The sequence below is a fragment of the Centropristis striata genome, chromosome 19, assembly GCF_030273125.1.
Source record: "Centropristis striata isolate RG_2023a ecotype Rhode Island chromosome 19, C.striata_1.0, whole genome shotgun sequence".
In the NCBI taxonomy this organism is placed as follows: domain Eukaryota; kingdom Metazoa; phylum Chordata; class Actinopteri; order Perciformes; family Serranidae; genus Centropristis; species Centropristis striata.
The window spans coordinates 29,883,629-29,908,858 of NC_081535.1; the positions used below are offsets into that span (position 1 = coordinate 29,883,629).

The window sequence follows — 25,230 nt, forward strand, 5'->3', positions numbered from 1 at the left end:
ATAAAGTGAATATTTGGATGGAAGAACAACACTGAATTAAAATGTTTTTATAAACTTTTACTGATACGTACATACAGATATGGTAAGCTGGCAGAAAGATGAATAATAATATTAATAATAATAATAATAATAATAAAAGTTGTGTGGTGTTCGTACCTCACACTGCAGCACAAACTGCTTCCCTCCTTTGATGCGCAGCAGGATGCACTTCTTGTCTTTAATCTGCGTCTCTTCCACCGTCACGATCTGCTCCATCGTCAGCAGGTTTTGCTGGGAAGAAAAATCGACCAATCAAACATCAGCAAAAGGTGATTTTAGATCTCTGTCGCTAGGCAGAAAGCAGGAGAGGGTTTGCGTCTCATTAATTCAGAGCTCTACTGTTTAAACAGAGGGAAAATGGATTTAATGTGTGGATTAAAGGCCTCAAAAATCAAATGAAATCACTTTTCTACCAGAAGCTGCTCAGGAGTTTAAACTGTATGGAAAATCTTTTAAACCTTTATTTAAAAACTATGGAAACCACTGATGTTGTGTAGTTTTCAACTACTGGCTCCATATATGGCTTATTTATTCATTTATTTGTAACATTTAAACTTTATTAAATGTGAAAATGTTTGAGTGTTCTCATTAATCATTGTTTTTTTGTTTTCTTTTATGTAGTTGTTTATGGTGGGTTTTTTTAAAGATCATTTGTGTTTTATTTTAATATTTTATGTATTTTTACAGTTTTTTTCTTTTTTATTGTTTATGGGTTTTTTATTATTATTTTCATTTATATTGTGCAATTTTATTAATTAAACTATTTATTTATTCATTTATTGTATCTCACAATTTCTGTCACAAATAATTTTCTTTATAGGTAGATGTAAGTGTTTATGGAATCGACTGGACATGTGATTTATTGCATATTATATTACTTAAAATTACAAAAAAAAAGACATTGAACAAACAAAACTGACAGTTACTGCAGAGCTCTACAGGTCACACTTTAGAGACTTGAAATCAAATTCAACAGTTTTCAGTTGTGACTCCTGTGAATTTTCCTTTAATGTTTCTGTTGTTTTTTAAAAGGTTTTAAAGGGTTTGGAGCCAACAAAACAAACTAATAACAAACTGATCAAGGTGGCGTTTTTATCGATGGAGTCTGGAGGATTTAAGGAGAGCAGAGATGAATATCTGGGCTTCAGTGTCCTGCAACATCTGGAGCGAGTCAGAGATAAGATCACATGATCCTGCTGCAGGTCTAAAAGGAGTTTCAGCAATGTCTAAAGATTATTATAACGCTTCAGTAACATGGGAAACTCTGGTACTCGTTCAGTGACATACTGCTACATCATGGGGGAAGGAATATATACATGTTCCGGCTCAAAGTGTTTGTTTTGCTGTGTTAAATCGTCTGTCGAGGCCTTAAAAAGCATAAAATTTGATTTGAAAAAGTGTGCTGCAGCAGCTCAGCTTGGAACAATAAAAAGTAATCAGTCATCAATAATAATAATAATAATAATAATAAAATACTTAACTTTTGTACATTTCTGCTTCTTTATTTTTTAAATTTTATTTGTATAATATTAATAATAATAAAGTGCTTTTTTTGTTGATTTCCTTTTTTCTTTACACATTTTTTATTGCTATTTTTAACAATTAAATTCTTAACTTTTGTCAATGTTTGCTTTGTAATTTATTATTTTCTTTGTGTAATAAAAAAAAAAATAATACCTATTATTTATTAAATTTATTTTGCATAATAATACAATTATTCACTTTTGTAAATGCCTGCTTCTTAATGTTGTATTTATTCTTTTATTTTATTTGAATAATAATAAAATGCTTCACTTTTGTACATGTCTGCTTCTTAATTTTTTATTAATTATTTTATTTTATTTGTATAATATTAATTATAATAAAATACATTTCTGTTTCTCTACTTTTTATTTATTATAATTTATCATTATTATTATTATTATTATAACAATAATAATTATAATTTAATGCTTTGTTTCTATAAATGTCTATTTTTTTTATTAATATTTTATTTTATTTGTATAATAATAATAAAAATTATAAAATGCTTCCCTATTGTAAATGTCTCCTTTTTTTTTTTACTTTTTAATATTTTTTAAAATGCAATAATTACTGTGAGGTATCATCATGGGGGAAGGAATATTACAACATAAAGCTCCGGCTCAAAGTGTTTGTTTTGCTGTGTTAAATCGCCTGTCGAGGCCTTAAAAAGCGTAAAATTTGATTTGAGAAAGTGTTTAGCGGCAGCAGCTCAGCCTGGAACAATAAAAAGTAATCAGGCGGCTCTGGGAGCCTCAGCCTGGATATTTATTATCAGGCCTCTACATAAAAGAACTGCACCTCGCTGGTAAAAAAAACACTGTTAACCCTTTGAACCAAGACAACGTCTCACTCCCGTTATTTACAGGCTGTCAGCTGAGTTACTGCAAACTAAAGCCGACTACTGAGACAGAAGCAGGGAGGAGGACTAACAACGGCTGGACACAGACAGAGGGACGCTGAGGACACAGCAGGGACCTTTGAGTCAACACTCACCCCGTCTCTCTGCTTTTTAAAATGTTTTAGCCACTTCTCCTTCAGGACAGACAGACAGACAGACAGACAGGTAAAGAGACAGGTAGACAGACAGACAAGTAAAGAGACAAGTAGAGAGACAAGTACAGAGATAGACAGACAGGTAGAGAAACAGACGGATGGACAGACAGACAGACAGAGAGGTAAAGAGACAGACAGACAGAGAGGTAGAGAGGTAAAGAGACAGACAGACAGACAGACAGACAGAGAGGTAGAGAGGTAACGAGACAGACAGACAGACAGACAGACAGACAGAATGGTAAAGAGACAGACAGACAGAGAGGTAAAGAGACAGACAGACAGAATGGTAAAGAGACAGACAGACAGAGAGGTAAAGAGACAGACAGACAGACAGACAGACAGACAGAATGGTAAAGAGACAGACAGACAGACAGAGAGGTAAAGAGACAGACAGACAGACAGACAGACAGAGAGGTAAAGAGAGGTAAAGAGACAGACAGACAGAGAGGTAAAGAGACAGAGAGGTAAAGAGACAGAGAGGTAAAGAGACAGGTAGAGAGACAGACAGACAGACAGACAGAGAGGTAAAGAGACAGACAGACAGAGAGGTAAAGAGACAGAGAGGTAAAGAGACAGGTAGAGAGACAGACAGACAGACAGACAGAGAGGTAAAGAGACAGAGAGGTAAAGAGACAGACAGACAGACAGACAGAGAGGTAAAGAGACAGAGAGGTAAAGAGACAGACAGACAGACAGACAGACAGACAGAGAGGTAAAGAGACAGGTAGAGAGACAGACAGACAGACAGAGAGGTAAAGAGACAGGTAGAGAGACAGACAGACAGACAGAGAGGTAAAGAGACAGGTAGAGAGACAGACAGACAGACAGACAGAGAGGTAAAGAGACAGGTAGAGAGACAGACAGACAGACAGAGAGGTAAAGAGACAGGTAGAGAGACAGACAGACAGACAGGCATGTAGAGAGACAGGTAGATAGACAGGCAGGTAGAGAGACAGACAGACATGGTAGTGATGTAATGTGTCCTGTGTGTGAGGTGACTGACCCGTGACTCCCCCTCTCCTCTCCACTCCACCCGGTTGGGGAACAGGTAGAAGTATCTGCGCTGCCACTGTGTGAGGAACGGGTTCCCCAGCTTCAGCATGTAGCCGTGCATGATGCAGTCCTTCCCAAAGGCATAGTCTGCACACACACACACACACACACACACACACACACACACACACACACACACACACACACACACACACACACACACACACACACACACACACACACACACACACACACAGACACACACACACACACAGACACACACACAGACACAGACAGACAGATAGAGAGACAGTTAGGTCATGCTGCAGGGCTTACGTGTTAATAATGTAAAACAATGTGATTGTTTGAATGTATTTATTATCTTTACCCTCCTCGTGTCCCAGCTGCTTGTTCTTGGCCCTCTTGCGAGCCTCGTTCTTGTCCGTGTCCGAGTTGACCGCCTCGTAGACCGTCTCCGCCACCTCCTGCTGCCAGCGCTCCGAGATGACCAGCGGGAAGTTCTTGTACAGCTCCTGGTCACTGTCCAGCAACTGAAGCACACGGACACACACAGACAGGGAGAGAGACAGGGAAAAGGACGGTAAGTTACAATTTTATACAGGACCTGAAAATCTGAAGAAAAATATTTGAAAAAAATTGAAATAATAATAAAATGTTTCCCCTTTGTTATTTATTATTTTCTTTGTCTAAAATAATAATGCCTTTTATTTGTTTATTCATTTTTGTAGAATAAAATTCATCACTTTTGTACATTTTTGCTACTTTATTTTTTAATAAATCATTTTTATTTTATTTGTATAATATTAATAATAATAATAATAATAATAATAATAATAATAATAATAAAATGCTTTAGAAACGTCTGCTTCTTTACATTTATTATTCACATTTTTGTATAATATTAATACAAAAAACAACAATAATAATAATTTGTTTCTATAAATGTCTAATTTTTTCTTTATTCTTTTATTTCATTTGTATAATAATAATTATAAAATGCTCACTTTTTGTAAATGTCTCCTTTTTTACTTTATTATAATCTTAATTTTTTACAATAATTATGACAATAATAATGATAAAATGCTCTGTTTTTTAAACGGCTCTTCTTTATTTTATTTATTTGTTCTTTAATTTGCATATACTAAGTATAAGAATAACAATAATAACAATAGTGAAGTCTTTATAAGAAATAAGAAATGTCTTTTTTGAGAATCAGATATATTTATATATATATATATTTATATATATATATATCAATTCATATAATTTAAGTTTATTTATTACAAATATATTTTTATTATTTTTATTTTTATTTATTTTTTAAATTTTCAATTAAAAGAGCACACATGTACTAAAGTCTGTGCAAAAATATATATTTTTTTAATTTGCAAGGTTTTTTTTGTCAGAGACCTTCTGGTTTTTACTTCAGGCTTGAACTTTTTTTCTTTAATATATACTCTTTATGATCAACAGAATCTGACATATCTTTAATAGTACTTTTATTAAAAATGTAAAAATGTCATATTAAAGAATTTACAGCTCACAAAAAAATCAGTTGCCAGCTTAATAGGAAATAAACAATAAACAAATATTTTACGCAGGTTCTATTGTTCATTTGATGAGAGAGCGTCTTCACTGCAGTAACGGTTCCTGTGTTCATGGTGGATTAACGCCGAGGAGCCGCAGCGCCACGTTATTATCACTGTGTGTTAATGACCAGCGCCGGCTGGGGAAATGTAAACAAACTCTTTCTGTCTTTTATTTTCTGCACCGCAGGAAGAATAAGTGGAGCTGCAGCCACATTAACGCTAATGGAGGAGGAGCAGAGCTGATATATGTTGCTGTGAGCATCTGAGTATCATGGTGAAGCTGCAGTAGGGCTGGGCGATATGGCCCTAAAAGAATATCACGATATTTCAGGCTATTTTTGCGATAACGATATTCTTTACAATATTACCAAATACTTAAAAAGATATAGAAAATATGTTTTTTTTAGTCTGTATAAATAAATAAAAATCTAAAATGTAGTGTGAAGTGCAAATCTCAACAGTTGCCAAATACAAAAAAATGTACTCTTGACTCTAGAGTATGAGAAAATAATAAAAATAACCATTTAGGGGTTCCGGGGGCATATTTTAATGACCTTTTGTAAGGGGGAATAAAGGTTCTTGTATGTTTTATTTAAGGCATCTTATTTTGACAGTCTTCTTGTAAGTTCTGTGGTGGATTCTGTCAACACACTGTGCTCTTATTTTGAAAGCTGCATGTGTTTAGCGACAGGGAGTAAGTAGCTTTTTGTGATTAAAACAACTTTAACCACTACATCAAGAAGTAGGAATGTTGCCAATATCATGATATGCATTTTTTTTAACCATAAAAAAAATATACCAATATTATTGTGAACGATACGATATGGCACACCCCTAAGCTGCAGCTTCACTAAAGTAACGTGAGGAGAGAATCACAGTGTGTACGTCTCAAAAATATTTAATATATAAGAAATATTTTCCTATTAAGGCTGCGGGTTAAACTTCAATATTTATTAAGTGTCTGTCACACTAACTATATAAATATTGAGGTTACTTTCCAGTAAATTTCAACATTTCAGTAAAAACCTGTCAGTTTACTGTCATTTCTGACAAAGAAAAACTTTGCTATTTGACATTTTTGCCTGGAAAACTATAAACTCGATTAATTACAGCTGTAAATATCTTTAAACTAAGGCTGGTTATCTTTTTTTAGGATGGACTGAAATGTGTGAATTAATATTTTGGTTTTCTATCATTTCTGACACAGGAATGCATGAAATTCTCATATTTGAGAGTTTGCAATATATAAGACTCTGCAAATATTTCACACTTTTACTTAGAAAAACTACAGAAACATATTATTAGGGCTCAGACAAATATCTTTTAATTAAGCCTGGATATCAAACAATCAATATTTATTAAGTACGGACTGAAACATGTCTGTCACACCAACTATATAAATATTGACGTTACATATCCAGAAACCTCTAAATAACTTTGTCAGTTCAGTCAGAAACTTAGTTTACTGTCATTTCTAATCAAGAAATGCATCAAATTCTCACATTTGAGAGGTTGGAACCTGCAAATATTTGGCATATTATATGTTGTATGTTGTATGATATATGTTGCTATGAGCCTCTGAGTATTATGGTGAGGCTGCAGCTTCAGTAAAGTAACGTGAGGAGAGAATCACAGTGTCTCAGCTCTGAGTCACAGTGAGCAGACGACTCTCTGAGACAGAAACCAGAGCAGCAGAGTTTCTGTCAGGTTTCTCTGTGGTGGAGGGATCTGACCAATCAGCTTAACATGATTCTTATTAAACACAAAAGAATATGAATAATCAAAATTAGAAAAAACGCTGGAAAGTAACAGCAGCTGTGTTATGTTGGAAAAACCCTCAAAAAGCATCTGGAGAAACTTTAAAACCTTTAGAATACTATAAAGACTGATATTGTTACATATTTAGATATTTATCCACTATATTTATTTATATTTTTTTTCTTCTTTAAATATGCTTGTTGTAATAAACTATTATTTTTTAAACATATTTATTTATATTTTTTTATTGTTGTTATATATTGTTGTATTATGTTGTTGTTTTTGTCTTTTTTCATATTTTTAATTTAGATTTTTCCAAATATATTGTTGTTGTATACTGTAATTTTTTGTTGCTTTTTTCCCCTTATTTATATAATTTGTATTACAATGTTTCCATGTGTATTGATGTTTTTTTTTATACATAGTTAAAAATAAATAAATATTTTTTTCCCCATAGTTATTTATGTTACAAAAATAAATTATATTCAAATTTAGCTTTTGAAATTGCAAATCAAGAAATGCTAATTTACATTTCAAATACATGAATTCACTCACTCAAAAATTTATTCAGATTCATGATTTTTAAGGTAAAAAATTTCAAAGCTGTTCAATGTTTAAATTTAAATATTAGGCAAATATTTATACCTCTTTTTTTACTTCCACTTGAGTTAGAACATTTTTGAAAATATAAATTCATAATTCTTTAAAGGCTCATCGCCTTAAAAGGCTCATTGGGGGTCTAAATAAACTTATGTAACTGCTAACATACTCTAATTTATCATCTATTTTTCTCTAAACTGAACCATAATTTATTAAATTAACATCATGCTGTATTGAAGAAGACTTGAAACTAACGACTGAGACCATGAACTGATGATGAGAATGTTTACGGAGGTTAAAATCAGCTCAGAAGCAGGAAAACTTTCTCATAATCTGACTTCTTTGTGCAGCCATGCAGTCTCCCCCTGCTGGACATCAGACAGAATGCAGGTTTAAAACACGATGGTGTCTCCTCTTTGGGTTTCCAGCAAGTTTCTTTATCTCTATACACTGAAGAAGTGTATGTGACGGAGACATTGTGAGTTTCTGCTGGATCCTTTAATGTTCCAGCTTGTGAAACTTGGAGTGTGTGTGCTAAATAAAAGCGTGTGTTACCTTGATGCCCTTGGTGTCCTCCTCGTCAAAGGAGCCGATGTCGAAAGCGTCTGCGGCGTTCACCTCTCCCCGGGGAGGGATTAAAGGAGGAGAGTACTGCAGGCGGAGGGAGAGAACACAGACGGGTTCAGTAGAAGAAGAAGAGAAACGAGAGAACAAGGAGGACTCAGAGCCTGAAGTGATGGAGACAGACTGACAGAGAGTGTTACTGGACGGATGAAGCAGAGACACGATCTGATCTGATCTGATGCCAGCAATCCATTTTTTCTCTTTAAGAGGACTTTAATATTACACTTTACAGCACAGATAACCAACGTGTTGTGATTTAGATCTGTAAATGTGGTTTTTCTCAAGATACAGTACAGGCCAAAAGTTTGGACACACCTTCTCATTCAATGCGTTTTTCTTTATTTTCATGACTATTTACATTGTAGATTCTCACTGAAGGCATCAAAACTATGAATGAACACATTGGAATTATGTACTTAACAACAAAAGTGTGAAATAACTGAAAACATGTCTTGTATTTTAGATTCCTCAAAGTAACCACCCTTTGCTTACTAGAATATAAGACATGTTTTCAGTGATTTCACACTTTTTTGTTAAGGACATAATTCCACATGTGTTCATTAATAGTTTTGATGAATCTACAATGTAAATAGTCATGAAAATAAAGGAAACGCATTGAATGAGAAGGTGTGTCCAAACTTTTGGCCTGTACTGTATAAGTCCACATATATAATAAAAAAGGGCAAAAAACAACTTTTAATCAATTAATCATAAAAAGAATGGCTGATACAGACATATGTATTTATTCTTTATACATTTATTTATTCATTTTTAACATATTTTCTACTTTTCCAAATTATACTGTTTGTCTTTTTTTTAAGGTAAGAATAAGAACTTTTTATTTAATGTAAATTGTATTTTTTTTTTTTTTTTTTTTTACTGAGATTTTTAATATCTCTATTGCGGTTTGTTTTATTTTATTTTACATGTTTATTTCTTTTTTTTAAATTTGATTATTTTTAATAATACCATTATTCACATTGGGTTTATCGATGTATTTTAATTTTTTAAAATAAGGTTTTTACTTAATGTTTAATATTGCTATTACTGTCCAGAAATGGGCACTGTAACTTAGAAATAGAACTCCTGATCAGATTTTATTTGTGTCGGACCTTTCAAACAAAAGAAATCTAACACAACATGCTTCACATAAAATAGGAGAAAAAAAAAATAAAAAAAGATAAAACATAAAAAAAGCAAACACCCCTCCTATCTAATTAGATAAAATAAATAAAAATAAAGTAAGGTAAGGTAAGATAAAATAAATAAAAACTGAAGTAAATAATAATAATTATAAAAATAAAAAGTAATATAGCTAGATAAAAGAGATAAAAATAATAAAAAATAAATAATAAAAAATTATGAAAAAGTAAAGCATGATAAATATATATATTATAATTATATTTATTAGAAATAAAAAGCTAATCTAAACATTTCAAGGGCAATATATCTTAATCCATATCTGAAATGGTTTTGTACTCTACAGATATAGACTAATAAATAATACCAAATAAATAAAAGAGAAGATGTTGTAACACTAAGATGCATGAACAGAAAAATATTTATGTTTCTAGACAAAACTGAAATAAAAGCAGCAAACTGCCACCAAAATAACATGCTCACCAGTTCAATAAAGACATTTTTATTTATATATACATATATATATATATATATATATATATATATCTGCAGCAGAAGAACAGACAGAGGAGTGCTGGAGGAGCTGGCTCACCTTCTGCAGGTAGACCTGCTGCCAGTCGATGCCTTTGAAGAACTGATGCTCCTTCACCTCCGGAGCCCTGAGACACAAACACACGCCTGTTAGTCCACCTCTGACCACTAGGTGGCAGTGTTTGCCACAGTTCTGGCCTCTAACACACACTAATCCTCCTCCTCTCCATCCAAACAGCCAGCAGACAGAGATCCATCCGTCGGTTTACTGGTGAGCTGATGTGAAACGACGGCGCTGATGAAATTAGTTATTAACTCGGCTTCTATCGGATCACTCCGTGTCCGCTTCTATCCGTCTCCACCGCACGCCGCACTCCTCTCAGCCTTAATGAGTCAAATCCATCTGACTGATGGATCCGTTCGCACCCCGTGGACTGATACGTGTGTGTGTGTGTGTGTGTGTCGCCTACCCTCGGCCCTGACAGCCGAGCCTCTTGGAGACGTCTCTCTGCAGCAGCCCCTCCAGCAGGTCTTTGAGCTCTGCAGTGAACGAGTCTGGCAGCTCCACGTTCTGAGAGAGGAAACAAGAGGGGAGAGAAACAAGAGGGGAGAGAAACAAGAGGGGAGAGAAACAAGAGGGGAGGAACAAGGAGTGAGAGTTTGAAAATAAACTGACATCATTTGAAACTATTACAGAGACTCTGAGGCCTCCAGCAGGACAAAAGTCTGCTCACACATGTCCACTGTCTGTCTGTATGCCTCCTATAGAAGCACATTTAAACTAATGTGATGAAAACAAAGATCCACTCATTAGTTATACACAAAATATTATAATATACCCACACACATCTGCACGTTTGAGAAACATATGTGTGTGTGTGTGTGTGTGTGTGTGTGTGTGTGTGTGTGTGTATATGAGTGAGTGTGTGTGTGTATATATGTGTGTGTGTGTTTGGTGTCTGTGTGTGTGTGTGTGTGTGTGTATATGTGTGAGTGTGTGTGTGTATGTGTGTGTGTGTGTGTGTGTGTGTGTGTGTGTGTGTGTTTGGTGTCTGTGTGTGTGTGTGTGTGTGTGTGTGTGTGTGTGTGTGTGTGTGTTTGGTGTCTGTGTGTGTGTGTATATGTGTGAGTGTGTGTGTATATGTGTGTGTGTGTGTGTGTGTGTGTGTGTGTGTTTGGTGTCTGTGTGTGTGTGTGTGTGTGTGTGTGTGTATGAGTGAGTGTGTGTGTGTACATATGTGTGTGTGTGTGTGTGTGTGTTTGGTGTCTGTGTGTGTGTGTGTGTGTGTGTGTGTGTGCGCGCGCAAGAAAAAAGAATGAAATGGATTAAGGTCAAGCTCAGGAAATGGAAGCAAACAATGAGAGAAAAATAAATAATATATATTTTTAATAATATAAATAAAATAATAATAAAATTAAGTAGAAAGTTGTCAGAGAAAATTAAATATTAATATAGAATTATAATAAATAATTTGAATATAAAAGTATTATAATAATAATAATAATAATAAAAATGACAATAATAATAATAATAATGATAAAACAGCTGATCTGCAGCAGTGCATGAAACATATCAGTGCTCATGTGTAGGAACATGGAGGTTCTCCGCTTGAGGAGAAATAGTGCCAAATGAAACGGCTTAACAGAACAGTAGAGGACTGGGGCCAGGTGGGAGAAAGAAATAAACAATGAGGAGGTTTTTTTTTTTTTTCATTATGCAGTTTTTAGAAAAAAGTCAAAACTTTTTGTGTTGGTAAAGTTGTAAAGATCTCCACAGATTGGTTGTCCACGTGTCAATAAGTCATCAGAAACATCCAAACAGTTACTGCAGCTACAACCTGATTTTCACCAATGTCACAAAATGAGCAACAAGTTGAGAGTCTTTGGGTCGTGCTGGAGACTTTACGCAGCAGTCGGACTTCCCCATCATCGACACAAGATCTTGGCTAAAAACGACTGCAACTCTGAGCAGAAATAAATGTGTTGACATTGCAATAAGCTTGTTGAAATGATGCCACGGCAGTCCTGTCAAATATCGGACTGTCACTTCTGCTTAGAAAACTAAAAAAGAAGATATGTCTGAGTACATAAATAAAAATTGTCACATATCCTGCAAACTCTGATCACTGACAACATGTTACCTTCATTTGACTATCATTTCTGATCAAGAAATGCATCAAATTCTCACATTGAACAGTGTGCAGAATCTGCAAATATTTGGCAACTTTGCATCTGTAAATATTTTCTTATTAAGGCTGCGGGTTAAACCTCAATATTTATTAAGTGTCTGTCACACTAATTATATAAATATTGAGGTTACTATCCAGTATTTCAACATTTCAGTAAAAAACTGTCAGTTTACTGTCATTTCTGACAAAGAAAAACTTTGCTATTTGACATTTTTGCCTAGAAAACTATAAAAACGATTAATTCCAGCTGTAAATATCTTTAAACTAAGGCTGGTTATCTTTTTTTAGGATGGACTGAAATGTGTGAATTAATATTATCATTTCTGACACAGGAATGCATGAAATTCTCATATTTTTAGAGTTTGCAATATATAAGACTCTGCAAATATTTCACACTTTTACTTAGAAAAACTAAGTAGACAAATATCTTTTAATTAAGCCTGGATATCAAACATCAATATTTATTTAGTAAAACGTGTTTTACTGAAACGTGTCTGTCACACCAACTATATAAATATTGACGTTACATATCCAGAAACCTCTAAATAACTTTGTCAGTTCAGTCAGAAACTTAGTTTACTGTCATTTCTAATCAAGAAATGAATCAAATTCTCACATTTGAGAGGTTGGAACCTGCAAATATTTGGCATATTTGCTTAAAAAACTAAAAAAAAAAACAACCCTAAGAATTCCAGCTGTTAATATCTTTAAATTAAGGCTTGATATCTTTTCTACGACAGAATGAAACTTGTTTGTGACAACAAATACATAAATACTGAGGTTCCATATCCAGCAACCATGATGTCAACGTTGTCATTTCAGTAAAAAACTCAGTTTTAGATCATTTCTGACGAAGAAAAGCTTCAAATTCTCACATTAAAGAGGTTGGAACCTGCAAATATTTGGCATAGTTGTAGTTTAAAACTACAACAAAGATTAATTGGAGCTCTAAATATCTTAAAAGTACGACAAATAACAAACCTAAATACAGAATGAAATGTGTCTAAGTACATAAATTAATATTGTCACATCCAACAACTCCTGATCTCTGAAAACATGCAATAACTTTGTCATTTCAGTTACAAACGCTGTCATTTGTGATAAAGAAATGCATCAAATTCACATTTCAGAGGTTAATTGTTGTCATATTTGCTTAGAAAACAGCAAATACGATTAATTACAGCTGCAAATATCTTTAAAACAAAAAGCAGAAGTGTCTAATTGGCAATATTTTGCCAATTACATAAATACTGAGGTTACATATCCAGCAACCATGATGTTAACTTTGTCATTTCAGTTAAAAACAACAGTTTTGTTAGTTGGCATATTTGCTTAGACATCTACAAAAACTATAAATTGCAGAAATTGAATTGTCAGAAACTCAGTTTTGCTTTGATTTCTGATAAAGAAATGCATCAAATTCACATTTCAGAGTTTGCAACCTGTCATAATTCATATCCTGCCTCTCACTGTCTGTCCCTCTCAGCTCACACAGCGTCCCCGTAATCTCTCTCTGCTCTAACACCGGTCCTCCTCCGCCTCTCTCTGTGTTTCTGTCTCTACGTTCTGCTCTCTGGAGACGTCTCCCAGTTCAGGATCTATCGGGACGCTCCCTCCCTCTATCCGTCTCGCTGCGCTCCTCTCCTCCGTCTGCTCCATCGTGTTTATGTAATGAGTCCATTCATCACATTTGATAAACACAAAGACATATAGAGGAGTATTTTTAGCCGGTCAGGCCTCCCCTCCTCCCCTCCTCTATCTCCCTCTCACACATGTATACATGCTGCAGACCAGGATTAACGGGATAAACCAGATTAAGTGGCTGGATTAAAATCCTAATCTGGATTTATTGTGATATGAAAGATCATTCTTTCTGTTTAAAGGTCCTGCTCAGCCAAACAGCACCTGAACATAAACGGGCACACAGATTCTGGACGTGTTCCTCTGCTGCTGCTGGCAGACAGACAGACAGAGAGAAGAGTTTCTCAGTGTAAACTCTCTCTTTCTCTCTAGTCAGGCGGCTTAGCCAAATAAAGGGGACACGTCGGACAAAAGCACCACATTTTTTCCACGTGCTCTCTATCACCATAGGTTTCAATTTTTGGTAGGAGCCACTTCATCAAGATTGTGGATCGGAGATGGCAGCCATATAAAGTCTATGAGAAACTCTATATCTTCCAAGCCAATTAGAAGGTCAAGCTTGGTGTAGAATATCACTAGAAAGAAAAACTTTGCTATTTGACATTTTTGCCTGGAAAACTATAAAAACGATTAATTCCAGCTGTAAATATCTTTAAACTAGGGCTGGTTATCTTTTTTTAGGATGGACTGAAATGTGTGAATTAATATTTTGGTTTTCTATCATTTCTGACACAGGAGTGCATGAAATTCTCGTATTTGAGAGTTTGCAATATATAAGACTCTGCAAATATTTCACACTTTTTCTTAGAAAAACTACAGAAACAGATTATTAGGGCTCAGACACATATCTTTTAATTAAGCCTGGATATCAAACATCAATATTTATTTAGTAAAACGCGTTTTACTGAAACGTGTCTGTCACACCAACTATATAAAATATTGACGTTACATATCCAGAAACCTCTAAATAACTGTCAGTTCAGTCAGAAACTTAGTTTACTGTCATTTCTAATCAAGAAATGCATCAAATTTTCACATTTGAGAGGTTGGAACCTGCAAATATTTGGCATATTTGCTTAAAAAACTAAAAATTCCAGCTGTTAATATCTTTAAATTAAGGCTTGATATCTTGTCTACGACAGACTGAAACTTGTTTGTGACAACAAATACATAAATACTGAGGTTACATATCCAGCAACCATGATGTCAATGTTGTGATTTCAGTGAAAAACTCAGTTTTAGATAACATGCTCTCTATCACCATAGGTTTCAATTTTTGGTAGGAGCCACTTCATTAGGATTGTGGATCGGAGATGGCAGCCATATAAAGTCTATGAGAAACTCTATATCTTCCAAGCCAATTAGAAGGTCAATCTTGGTGTCAAAATATACATTTTCTGTGTCAAGGAATCATTTAAAGCTATTGAGAATATCACTAGATAATTATTTGATCAAATAGATATGTTCATTTTCAGCCAGACTGGTAGGTCTTCAAGTGCTGCAGCAAGGAATCCTGAGCTGAAAATGAATCTATGTTCACGGGAGAGTGCGGATTAGCTGCAATGTACACTGCTCAAAAAAAAATCAAGGGAACGCTTTAATCTCATGTCAGATCTCTAGTGATATTCTCAATAGCTTTAAATGATTCCTTTACCCAGAAAATGCATATTTTGACACCAAGATTGACCTTTTAAGTGGATTGGAAGATATATTGGTTCTCATAGACTTTATATGGGTGCCATCTCCGATCCACAATCTTGATGAAGTGGCTCCTACCAAAAATTTAAACCTATGGTGATAGAGAGCATGTGGAAGAAATTTGGTGCTTTTGTCCAGCGTGTCCCCTTTATTCTTAAATCTGGTCCTAAGCCGCCTGACTACTCTCTCTCGTCCCCTGCAGGGCTCTGGCTGCGACCAGAAGAGGAGAGCAGAGAAAACATGAGTGGGTGAGAGCCGATATGTCACCGTTCGGGGTTTCAATGGACGCCGTTCATCCCGAGGCTCTCTGCGTCTGACCGAGACATCAAACGCTCCGCAGAGCTCTGACTGACAGTCCAACACAGAACGCAGGTCACATCTGATAATTAATGCACCAATATTTATTTAGTACCCACTGAAACGTGTCAACACAGCAGCTACATAAACACTGAGGTTACGTATCAGACAGCCTCTGATTAACTCTGTCAGGTCAGTCAGAAACTCAGTTTACTGTCATTTCTAATAAAGAAATGCATCAAATTCACATTTCAGAGTTTGCAACCTGCACAAAGTTGTCACTTTTGCCTAGAAAACTACAAAAACTATGTGTCCAAGTACATAAATAGATTTTTTAACACACATCAAGCAACCTCTGATCTCAGAAAACATGATGGTAACTTTGTCACTTCAGTCAGAAACTCAGTTTTTACGGTAATTTCTGACAATGAAACATATCAATCAAATCAAATTCTCACATTTTAGAGTTTGCAATCTGCAAATATTTGTCACTTTTGCTTAGAAAACTACAAAAACTGTTTCCAACTAGATGAATACAAATGGTCACATATCCTAAAACCTCTGATCTCAGAAAACATGAAGATGACTTCAGTCATTACTGTCATTTCTGATAAAGAAATGCATCAAATTCTCACATTTCAGAGTTTGCAATATAAAAGAGTCTGCCAATATTTGGCATTTCTACTTAGAAAACTACAAAGCTAAATATCTTTTAATAAGGGCTGGATATCAAACATCAATATTTATTTAGTACGGACTGAAGCGTGTCTGTCACACCAACTATATAAATATTTACATATATCCAGCAACCGGTGATTAACTCTGTCAGGTCAGTCAGAAACTCAGTTTACTGTCATTTCTGATAAAGAAATGCATCAAATTCACATTTCAAAGTTTGCAACCTACAAAAAAAAATGTCACTTTTTCTTAGAAAACTACAAAAATGTTGTGTCCAAGTACATACATAAAAATTGTAACACATCCTGCAACCTTTGAAAACTGAAGTCATCTTCAATCATTTCTGATAAAGAAATGCATCAAATTCTCACATTTGAGAGGTTGCAACCTGCAAATTATTGGTCTATTTACTCAGAAAACTACAAAAACAATGAATTCCAGCTGTAAATATCTTTAAATTAAGGCTGGATATCTTTTTAAGGCCAGACTGAAACTTGTCTGTGACACCAAATACATAAATACTGAGGTTACATATCCAGCAACCATGTTGTTAACGTTGTCATTTCAGTAAAAAAAACTCAGTTTTATATCATTTCTGATGAAGAATAGCTTCAAATTCTCACATTAAAGCGGTTGGAACCTGCACATATTTGGCAGAGTTTTCTTAGAAAACTACAACAAAGAGTAATTGGAGCTCTAAATATCTTAAAATTACGACAAATAACAAAGATAAATACTTTTTTTTAGGACAGAATGAAATGTGTCCAAGTACATAAATAAATATTGTCACATCCAACAACTCCTGATCTCTGAAAACATGCAATAACTTTGTCATTTCAGTTACAAACGCTGTCATTTGTGATAAAGAAATGCATCAAATTCACATTTCAGAGGTTAATTGTTGTCATATTTGCTTAGAAAACAGCAAATACGATTAATTACATCTGCAAATATCTTTAAAACAAAAAGCGGAAGTGTCTAATTGGCAATATTTTGGTTTATTATCATAAGAAACTGTAAATACAGGCATTATCGTCAGAGTCTGAATTTTCCTACGGTACTTGAAGGCATCGTGTGCGAACACTTCAGCGGGAAAAAGTGACCAAAACGAAGCTTAAAAATTGCGATATTTCGTCAGAATAAATGCCCTGGAACTGCTTCAGAGGGTTAAATAAGATTAGTGAATTTACTTTAATCAATTTCGGTTTATTATTCCTAACTCTGGTAATATCTCTCATTTATTGCAGCCTGTGAGCCGGTCATAACAAGTGTAAAACTCCCAGTTAAATCTGCAACAAGGGTGCTTTGTGCATTTATGGTGGGAAAATCTTCATGCATCAAAATCCAATTTTTACGTTAAGCCATTTAGGCCTAAAACGCCTGGAAAAATGCCTGGAAAACCTCTGGGCGTGTGTCAACGCCTACTAAATAATAGATTTTTCAGCCTCTGTAGCAGATAGAAATTAAATTCAAAAAGTATTTCAGAGCTTATACCTATATGTGGCTTTCATGAGAAGTGAAGTTTATTTGTCCAAACCTTCAATAAAGTTTTTAAAAAAAATGACGTATCCGATTTCCCGGCTTTAATGGTAAAATAACGCAACAGCGCCTCCAGTTTTAATGGTAGAAATGTGGTAATGCTTTCCTGGCTTAAATGGGTTCAACAAAAGATAAACTTTCCTCCAGCTGATGAATGTGGAAACAAACATCATTCTGCACGTTTGTGAGAGGAAGACGACTTTATATTTGATAAAAAAAATCTGCAGATTGAAAACAGACGCATGTGTAATGCCTCGTGCATTTTTCAGCTTCCTTCATATGTTTCAGCTCAGATCTGTCTGAGTGAACCTGAGCTGGACGTGGCTATAAACCCAGCTGACCCCATGGCCGTGCTTTAACTCTGGGCTCAGTTTATCTTAGCTGGGTTTCTGTCACACGCCTCATCTCTAAACACAGCAGAGAGCTGCACGGTGGCAGGAGGACACCCGGAAACAAAGACGTCCATCTGTGAGCCTCAGCAGGTCTCTGCTGCTGCTCTCAGGGATCTGAACATCTGTGTGCGTTTGGCATTACTGGGAGGTAAACACGGGCGTGTTCAGGGTTAAGTAAAGCCTCAGATCTGCTTTACAGGCTGTGTACACAAAGACTGCTTGTAATATGCGCATCCGCCATGGCGTGCACCGTTGTCAGCGCGCTGCAGGAAACATGCAGAGAGTCTTACCATGGTAAGGGTCATGCGGTCGATCTCGTGTTTGTCTTTGGTCTTGTGCTGTCTGAAGGGACTGTGCCTGCAGGAGATGAGACAGACAGAGAGACAGACAGGTGCATTAAATACTGATAATTGCTGCAGGAAAACTACTGAAACACACAAAAAATACTAATACTAATAGGATAGTAATAAACAGAATTTAAATATTTTGCACAAAAATGTCAAGACTTGGAGATGAATCAATCAAAAACACAAATAAATACCCATAAATACCAAAAATATTGGTTTTAACTTGAAAAAAGTAGGATAGATAGATAGATAGATAGATAGATAGATAGATAGATGGATAGATGGATAGATGGATAGATGGATAGATGGATGGATGGATGGATGGATGGATGGATGGATGGATGGATGGATAGATAACTTTATTCATCCCCGAAGTGAAAGTACAATAAAATACAATAGAATAAAATACTGAGGTAGCATAAATAAAAACAACAATAGAAAAAAAAACACAGAATAGAACAAGAACACTTAAGAAGTTAAAAAAAGAACATCAGTTGGTAGGATGGTTGGTAAGATGATGGTAATAATCAAACTGGTGATATGATGGCAACAATGCTATAGTGACTAGACGGTATATAATAATAATAATAATAATAGTACAGTATATAATATAATATATATAATATAATATGTAATAATAGATAATAAACAATATAAAAATAAATAAAATGAAAAATATAAATAAAGTAATTTTAAGTAAAATAATATGATATATAATATAATAATAATAATAATAATAGTAATAATAATAATAATAATAAATAAGGCCGGTATAATAATAATAGTAGTATATTACAGTATATAGTAATAATAGTAATGGCAGCAACAGTATATATAATAATAATAATAGTAATAATATTAATAACATAGCAAAGTGTCGTACATAGATTTAGTGCATAGATAGTCTTATTGCAGAAGGAAGGAACTACTTCCTGTATCGTTCCTTGGAGCAGCGGGGTTCTATGAGTAGTTTGGCCGTTTAGTTACTTTTTTAGTTTAAGCAACTAGTTAAATAATCCTCAAGGCAGATAGACAGGTGCATAAAAACACTGATGCTTTCTGCAGGAAACACGTGCATCTAAAAGATCAAAAGTATCAAAATATTCCTGCAGGCTGTGACTGTTCTACTGTTATATGTGAGATCATTACATTATTATTATTACTCGTGTATTCATGTAAAAACAGGATTTTACTGTTATAGAGGTGGAGTCTTTCTGATTTTTTCCATTCTGGACTAATCTGCTGACAGTTTGTAAAATTAGGTCACAGTTACCCAGAGTAAAAAGTAACACCTTCACTGTCCAAACCTCAACATTATATCTAATGCAATAATAATTTTAAAAGGAAAAGAAGCAAATATTTACTGTGAAGGTGACAATTTGTTAAACTGAAGCTTGAAGTTGGACAAGTCGAAAGTGTCCAAAAGTAAGAAAACACTGAGAAAACCAAATATTGAGCTCAATTTAATGTGGAAGGTGAAACTTTGACTGAAAAAATGAGCTCAATTTAAACTAGAAGCTGAAATAATTAAAAATAATTTTGGGAATTGGTTAAAAGTATTTTAAAATCAGCAATAACACTTAGTGAAACAATATTTTTTAGGAAAATAAACTTATGGAAACGGAACCTGTTTTTTCCCTACTTCTTTAAAGCAACATGTGACTTGTTATTTAAATATGCATATAGATAAAATAACTGATGCTCAATGCTGCAGTAACTGACAATAGCTACATTCTTTTGCACTCGCTGGTTTCAGACAGTTGAGGGCAGTCACTGAGATTATTATAAAACAATAAACAGAATTTCAATATTTTGCACTGAAATGTCAAGATTTGGAGCTCAAGCAATCAATAAAACCACTAGATACCCATAAATACCCCCAAAAATATTGGCTTTGAGTTGAAAAAAGTAATTTAGTTACGTTTTAAGTTTCAGAGACTACTTATATGATTCTCAAGAATCAGACAGGCGAATAAAAACACTGATGCTTTCTGCAGGAAACACGTGCAACTAAAGGATTGAAAGTATTGAAAGTACACTACCGGTCAAAAGTTTTAGAACACCCCAATTTTTCCAGTTTTTTATTGAAATTCAAGCAGTTCAAGTCAAATGAACAGCTTGAAAGGGTACAAAGGTAAGTGGTGAACTGCCAGAGGTAAATAAAAAAAGGTAAGCTTAACCAAAACTGAAAAATAATGTACATTTCAGAATTATACAAGTACTGTAGGCCTTTTTCTGGGAACAAGAAATGGGTTAACAACTTAACTCTATGGAGTCTCGGGCTATTTTGTCCATTTTTGAATTATTTTCATGTCATGTTTCATGTTAGTCCAACATAAAATGTGATTTTGAATCTTTTTTTTACTTTCAAAACACTATCATGCTCAATAAAGAATTTTAAATGTTGCAAATGTGCATTAATTTCAGAGTACACTGAGACATTAAACTGCATAATATTCAATTAAATTCTGGAAAAGTTGGTGTGTTCTAAAACTTTTGACCAGTAGTGTATTATCATGACTCATGCATTCATGTAAAAACATGATTTTACTGTTATGGAGGTGGAGTCCTTTAGATTTTTTTCATTCTGGATTAATCTGCTGACAGTTTGTAGAAATATTGAAAATAGTGAGAAATTAGTTCACAGTTTCCTAGAGTTTGTTTGGTCCAACAAAAAGTCCAAACCTCAACATTATTACAAATGCAATAACAATTTTAAAAGGAAAAGAAGCAAATATTAACATTTTTGAAGGTGGAATTAGGGATTTTCCTAATGACTCGTTTCCCTGATGTTTAACTGAAGTTTAATGTGTCTTAAAGGAAGAAAACGCTAAGAAAACCAAATATTTAGCTAAATTTTCTGTAAAAAGGTCGATGGTGACGACACGCAACCAGAACTGGAACCATCAGACGTTTAGTTGCCAAGTCATCTGTTTTTTCTCTTTTCTGTCAAATAAAATGCTTTTAAGTTTAATGATATTTTATAAACTCTTCAGATGGTTTGTGAGCTGTCAGAGAAATGTAGAGCAGTAAAAGTTTAATATCTCCTCTGAGATGTAGAGGAGCAGAGGTATAAAGGTAAAGTTGAACTTGTATTTAAGTAGTGGAGAAGAAAAGAAGAAGGGATGAGGAGGAGAGAAAGAAGAAGAGATAGCAAACCCTCGTCTCCACTGTAACTCTGCTCACTTTAAAACGGAAGCTCATAAATAAAGCCACCAGTAAATGAAGAAATGTTCATTTGAAACGACCCAAATCTGCTGACTCTGTCAAATGCAACTCTGAGGGAAAATACATTTCTAAAATATAACTTGGTTTAAATGAAAACCAATCATAAATTTAAAATGTGGTGTAAATTGCCAGTCTCAACAGTTGCCAAATACAATTTTTTTTTACTTTTGTCTCTTGAGTATTAGCAAATAATTAAAAATAACCATCTACAGGGCACACTGATCTTATCATTGTTTATTTGAATGAAGTATTGTAAAGGAGAATAAGGGTTCTAGTATGTTTTATTTAAGGCATCTTATTTTGACAGTCTGCTGAGGCAACGGCAACACAACATAAAATAACTTTATATTATGAATAGTGTAACAGTAGCAAATGTGATGTTAGTGCAGCACATGAGACTCTGGAGTCTAGGTCATTAATGGAAACCCTTACGCCACTACAGCTAGCAACAGCTTGCCAATATCATGATATGCATTTTTTTACTCATAAAAAAAATATACCGATATTATCGTGAAAGATACGATATGGCACACCCCTAATATAACTTATTTTCACATTCATTAAATCACCACGATTTCACCCTGAAATTAAAGCTGCGAGTCGACACTTTAATATCACAGTTGTTGTTTTATTTCAGCTGCCTGGTCTGAATAATTTAAAGTCAATTTACAATAAATCATTAAAAAAAATATTAATTAAATTCAAGAATTACAGAAACAATAAGTTAATGTGTAATGTTGTATTCATATTATTTGAATTATATTTTATTCTTCCATTGTTATTCATTTTTTTCTATTTATTTATATAAATTTGTATTTATTTTCCTTACTTACTGGTCAAAGTGTAAAAGGAAAATAATTTAATATTTACATACAGATGGTCCAGATGGGGAAACTGTTTTAAAAAGTGGATTTAATAATTTACCACCAGGATATCTCCCTCAATTTAAACTGATTAATTAAAGAGTCGACACTTTAATATTACAGTTGTTTTATTCCAGCTGTCTGCTCTGAATTATTTAAAAGTCAATTTACATTAATTTCGTCATTTATCAGTTAACTTATACTCGTTTCTAGCAAATGTTTTTCGTCGGGTAATATAATTAATTTTTATTAATAAATCAGGTAAACAATAAAACAAGATATTATGCAATCTTATTTTTAATCATAATTATATAATTAATTATTATAATTATTATAAAAGTAGTAATAATAATAAATAATATTGTTTTTTATAATAAAACTATTATAATAATACAAGGGGATTTTATTATTCTATATTTATTATTATTATTATTATCTTTATTCTTTATTTATTAAAATAATTACTAAGAATAAAATATTATAGTATTGATAAAAATAACAATAATAATTAATATTGTATAATACAAATATAATATTTTTTTATTTATACTTTTATTGTAATAATAATAATATAATTATTATTATTATATATTATCATTATTTATTTTTATTTTATTCATTACATTTTTCTATCTTTTTCTGTCTTCATCTGGAATCTAAATTTTTTCATGTAATTTTTTATTTATTTTTCATTTGTCTTACTTGTTAGTTAGCCCTAATTCATATACATAAAACAGAATAAGTACTTATCTGTTTATAAACATTCTTATCTCGATTATTAGGTCATTTTTAACAGCTACAGTGGCTTGCAAAAGTATTCATCCCCCTTGGATGTTTCACCCTTTTGTTTTTGTTTTTGTATCTTTTTAAAAAAGCCAAATTACATTGACCATGATTTAATGTGTAAAAGCAAGAAAAGTGTGAAACCTCCAAGGGGGATGAATACTTTTGCAAGACACTGTATGTGTCCATTTAAACACGAATGCATGTACGTATTAAACAAAGCCTTGTTTTTCCTCCTCCTTCCAGCTTGGAATGAGGATGATAAAGAATATTTCTCATCAGTTTGCTGCTCTGAATGCTGACGCAGCAGCCGAGCAGCTCAGAGGGAACTCACGCTGGAGAGATTTACCAAGACAAACACGTCGAGAGAACATATTTACGAGACAGAACGGAGCTGCAGAGAGCGGCGAGCTCATGCAGACTGGCAGGCTTAATGGACGAGCTGCAACCAGCTCTGAACCACATCACAAGCTGCCGCTGAAGACCGGAAGCATCCTAATCAATACATCTAAAGTCTGAACTTTATGGCTGCAGAGGACGATAAAGCTGCTGGGTTTGTTCTGCAGAGGCTGAGTGGTTAAAGGTTCAGTCTGTGACCTCACGTGACCTCAAAGCTGCACCTCGACGCAAACATCCAGGACGGAGAACGCACTTTACACATCACAAGACGCTCTGATGAGCAAATCTGAAGTTAGAACAGGACAATATGGGTCAAATCTGACAATATCTGATGTTAATTTACTGCATGTATCTGTATTGTGACATTTTATTACCTTCAGGTTAAGTTAAGTTAGGATAAGATAAGTTAAGATAAGACAAGTTAAGATAAGTTAAGATAAATTAAGATAGGATAGGATAAGGTAAGATAAGTTGAGATAGGATAAGATAAGTAAAAAAGGATAAGACAAGTTAAGATGGCATAAGATAAGTAAAGATAGGAAAAGTCAAGATAGGATAAGTTGAGTTAAGATAAGTTAAGATAGGATAGGATAAGTTAAGATAGGATAATATAAGATAAGTTAAGATAAGATAAGTTAAGTTACGTTAAGATAGGATAAGATAAGTTATGATAAGTTAAGATAGGATAAGATAAGTTGAGATAAGTTGAGATAAATTAAGATAGGATAAGATAAGTTAAGTTACGTTAAGATAGTTTAAGTCAAGTTAACATAGGATAAGATAAGTTATGATAAGTTAAGATAGGATAAGTTAAGATATGATAAGTTGAGTTAAGTTACGTTACGTTAAGATAGTTTAAGTCAAGTTAACATATGATAAGATAAGTTATGATAAATTAAGATAGGATAATATAAGTTGAGATAAATTAAGATAGGATAAGTTAAAATAAGATAAGATTAGATGAGTAAAGATAGGATAAGTTAAATTAAGATAAGTTAAGATAGTTTAAGTCAAGTTAAGATAGGATAAGATAAGTTATGATAAGTTACGATAGGATAAGTTGAGATAAGATAGGATAAGATAAGATACATTTTCCAGTATTACAGCAGCAAAGTGGATAGCAAGATAAGAGGAGCTTCAATAAAAATAACAATAGTAAAGAAGGAGTATTTAATTATAAATATAAGAAAGGTATTATCATTTAAAGAAGTATACAATATATGAAAATAAAAATACTAAACATTCTAAACAGTTTAATGGGATAAAGTTTGTTAAGCACAGATATAAACTTTTTAAAATACAAA

At 33.6% G+C, this 25,230-nt stretch overlaps 1 protein-coding gene across 1 annotated transcript in view; it reads right to left on the reverse strand.

Annotated features, from left to right (window-relative positions):
* The window catches only part of grk3 (G protein-coupled receptor kinase 3), a 94,409-nt gene that overhangs the window by 3,028 nt on the left and 66,151 nt on the right, over positions 1-25,230 (reverse strand). The window contains exons 14-20 of the mRNA XM_059357630.1: positions 18,597-18,663; positions 10,343-10,443; positions 9,934-10,000; positions 8,133-8,228; positions 3,998-4,160; positions 3,620-3,756; positions 157-270 (exon numbers count right to left, since the gene is read on the reverse strand). Coding sequence (XP_059213613.1) covers positions 157-270; positions 3,620-3,756; positions 3,998-4,160; positions 8,133-8,228; positions 9,934-10,000; positions 10,343-10,443; positions 18,597-18,663 — 745 coding nt within the window. The remainder of the gene's footprint in view (positions 1-156; positions 271-3,619; positions 3,757-3,997; positions 4,161-8,132; positions 8,229-9,933; positions 10,001-10,342; positions 10,444-18,596; positions 18,664-25,230) is intronic.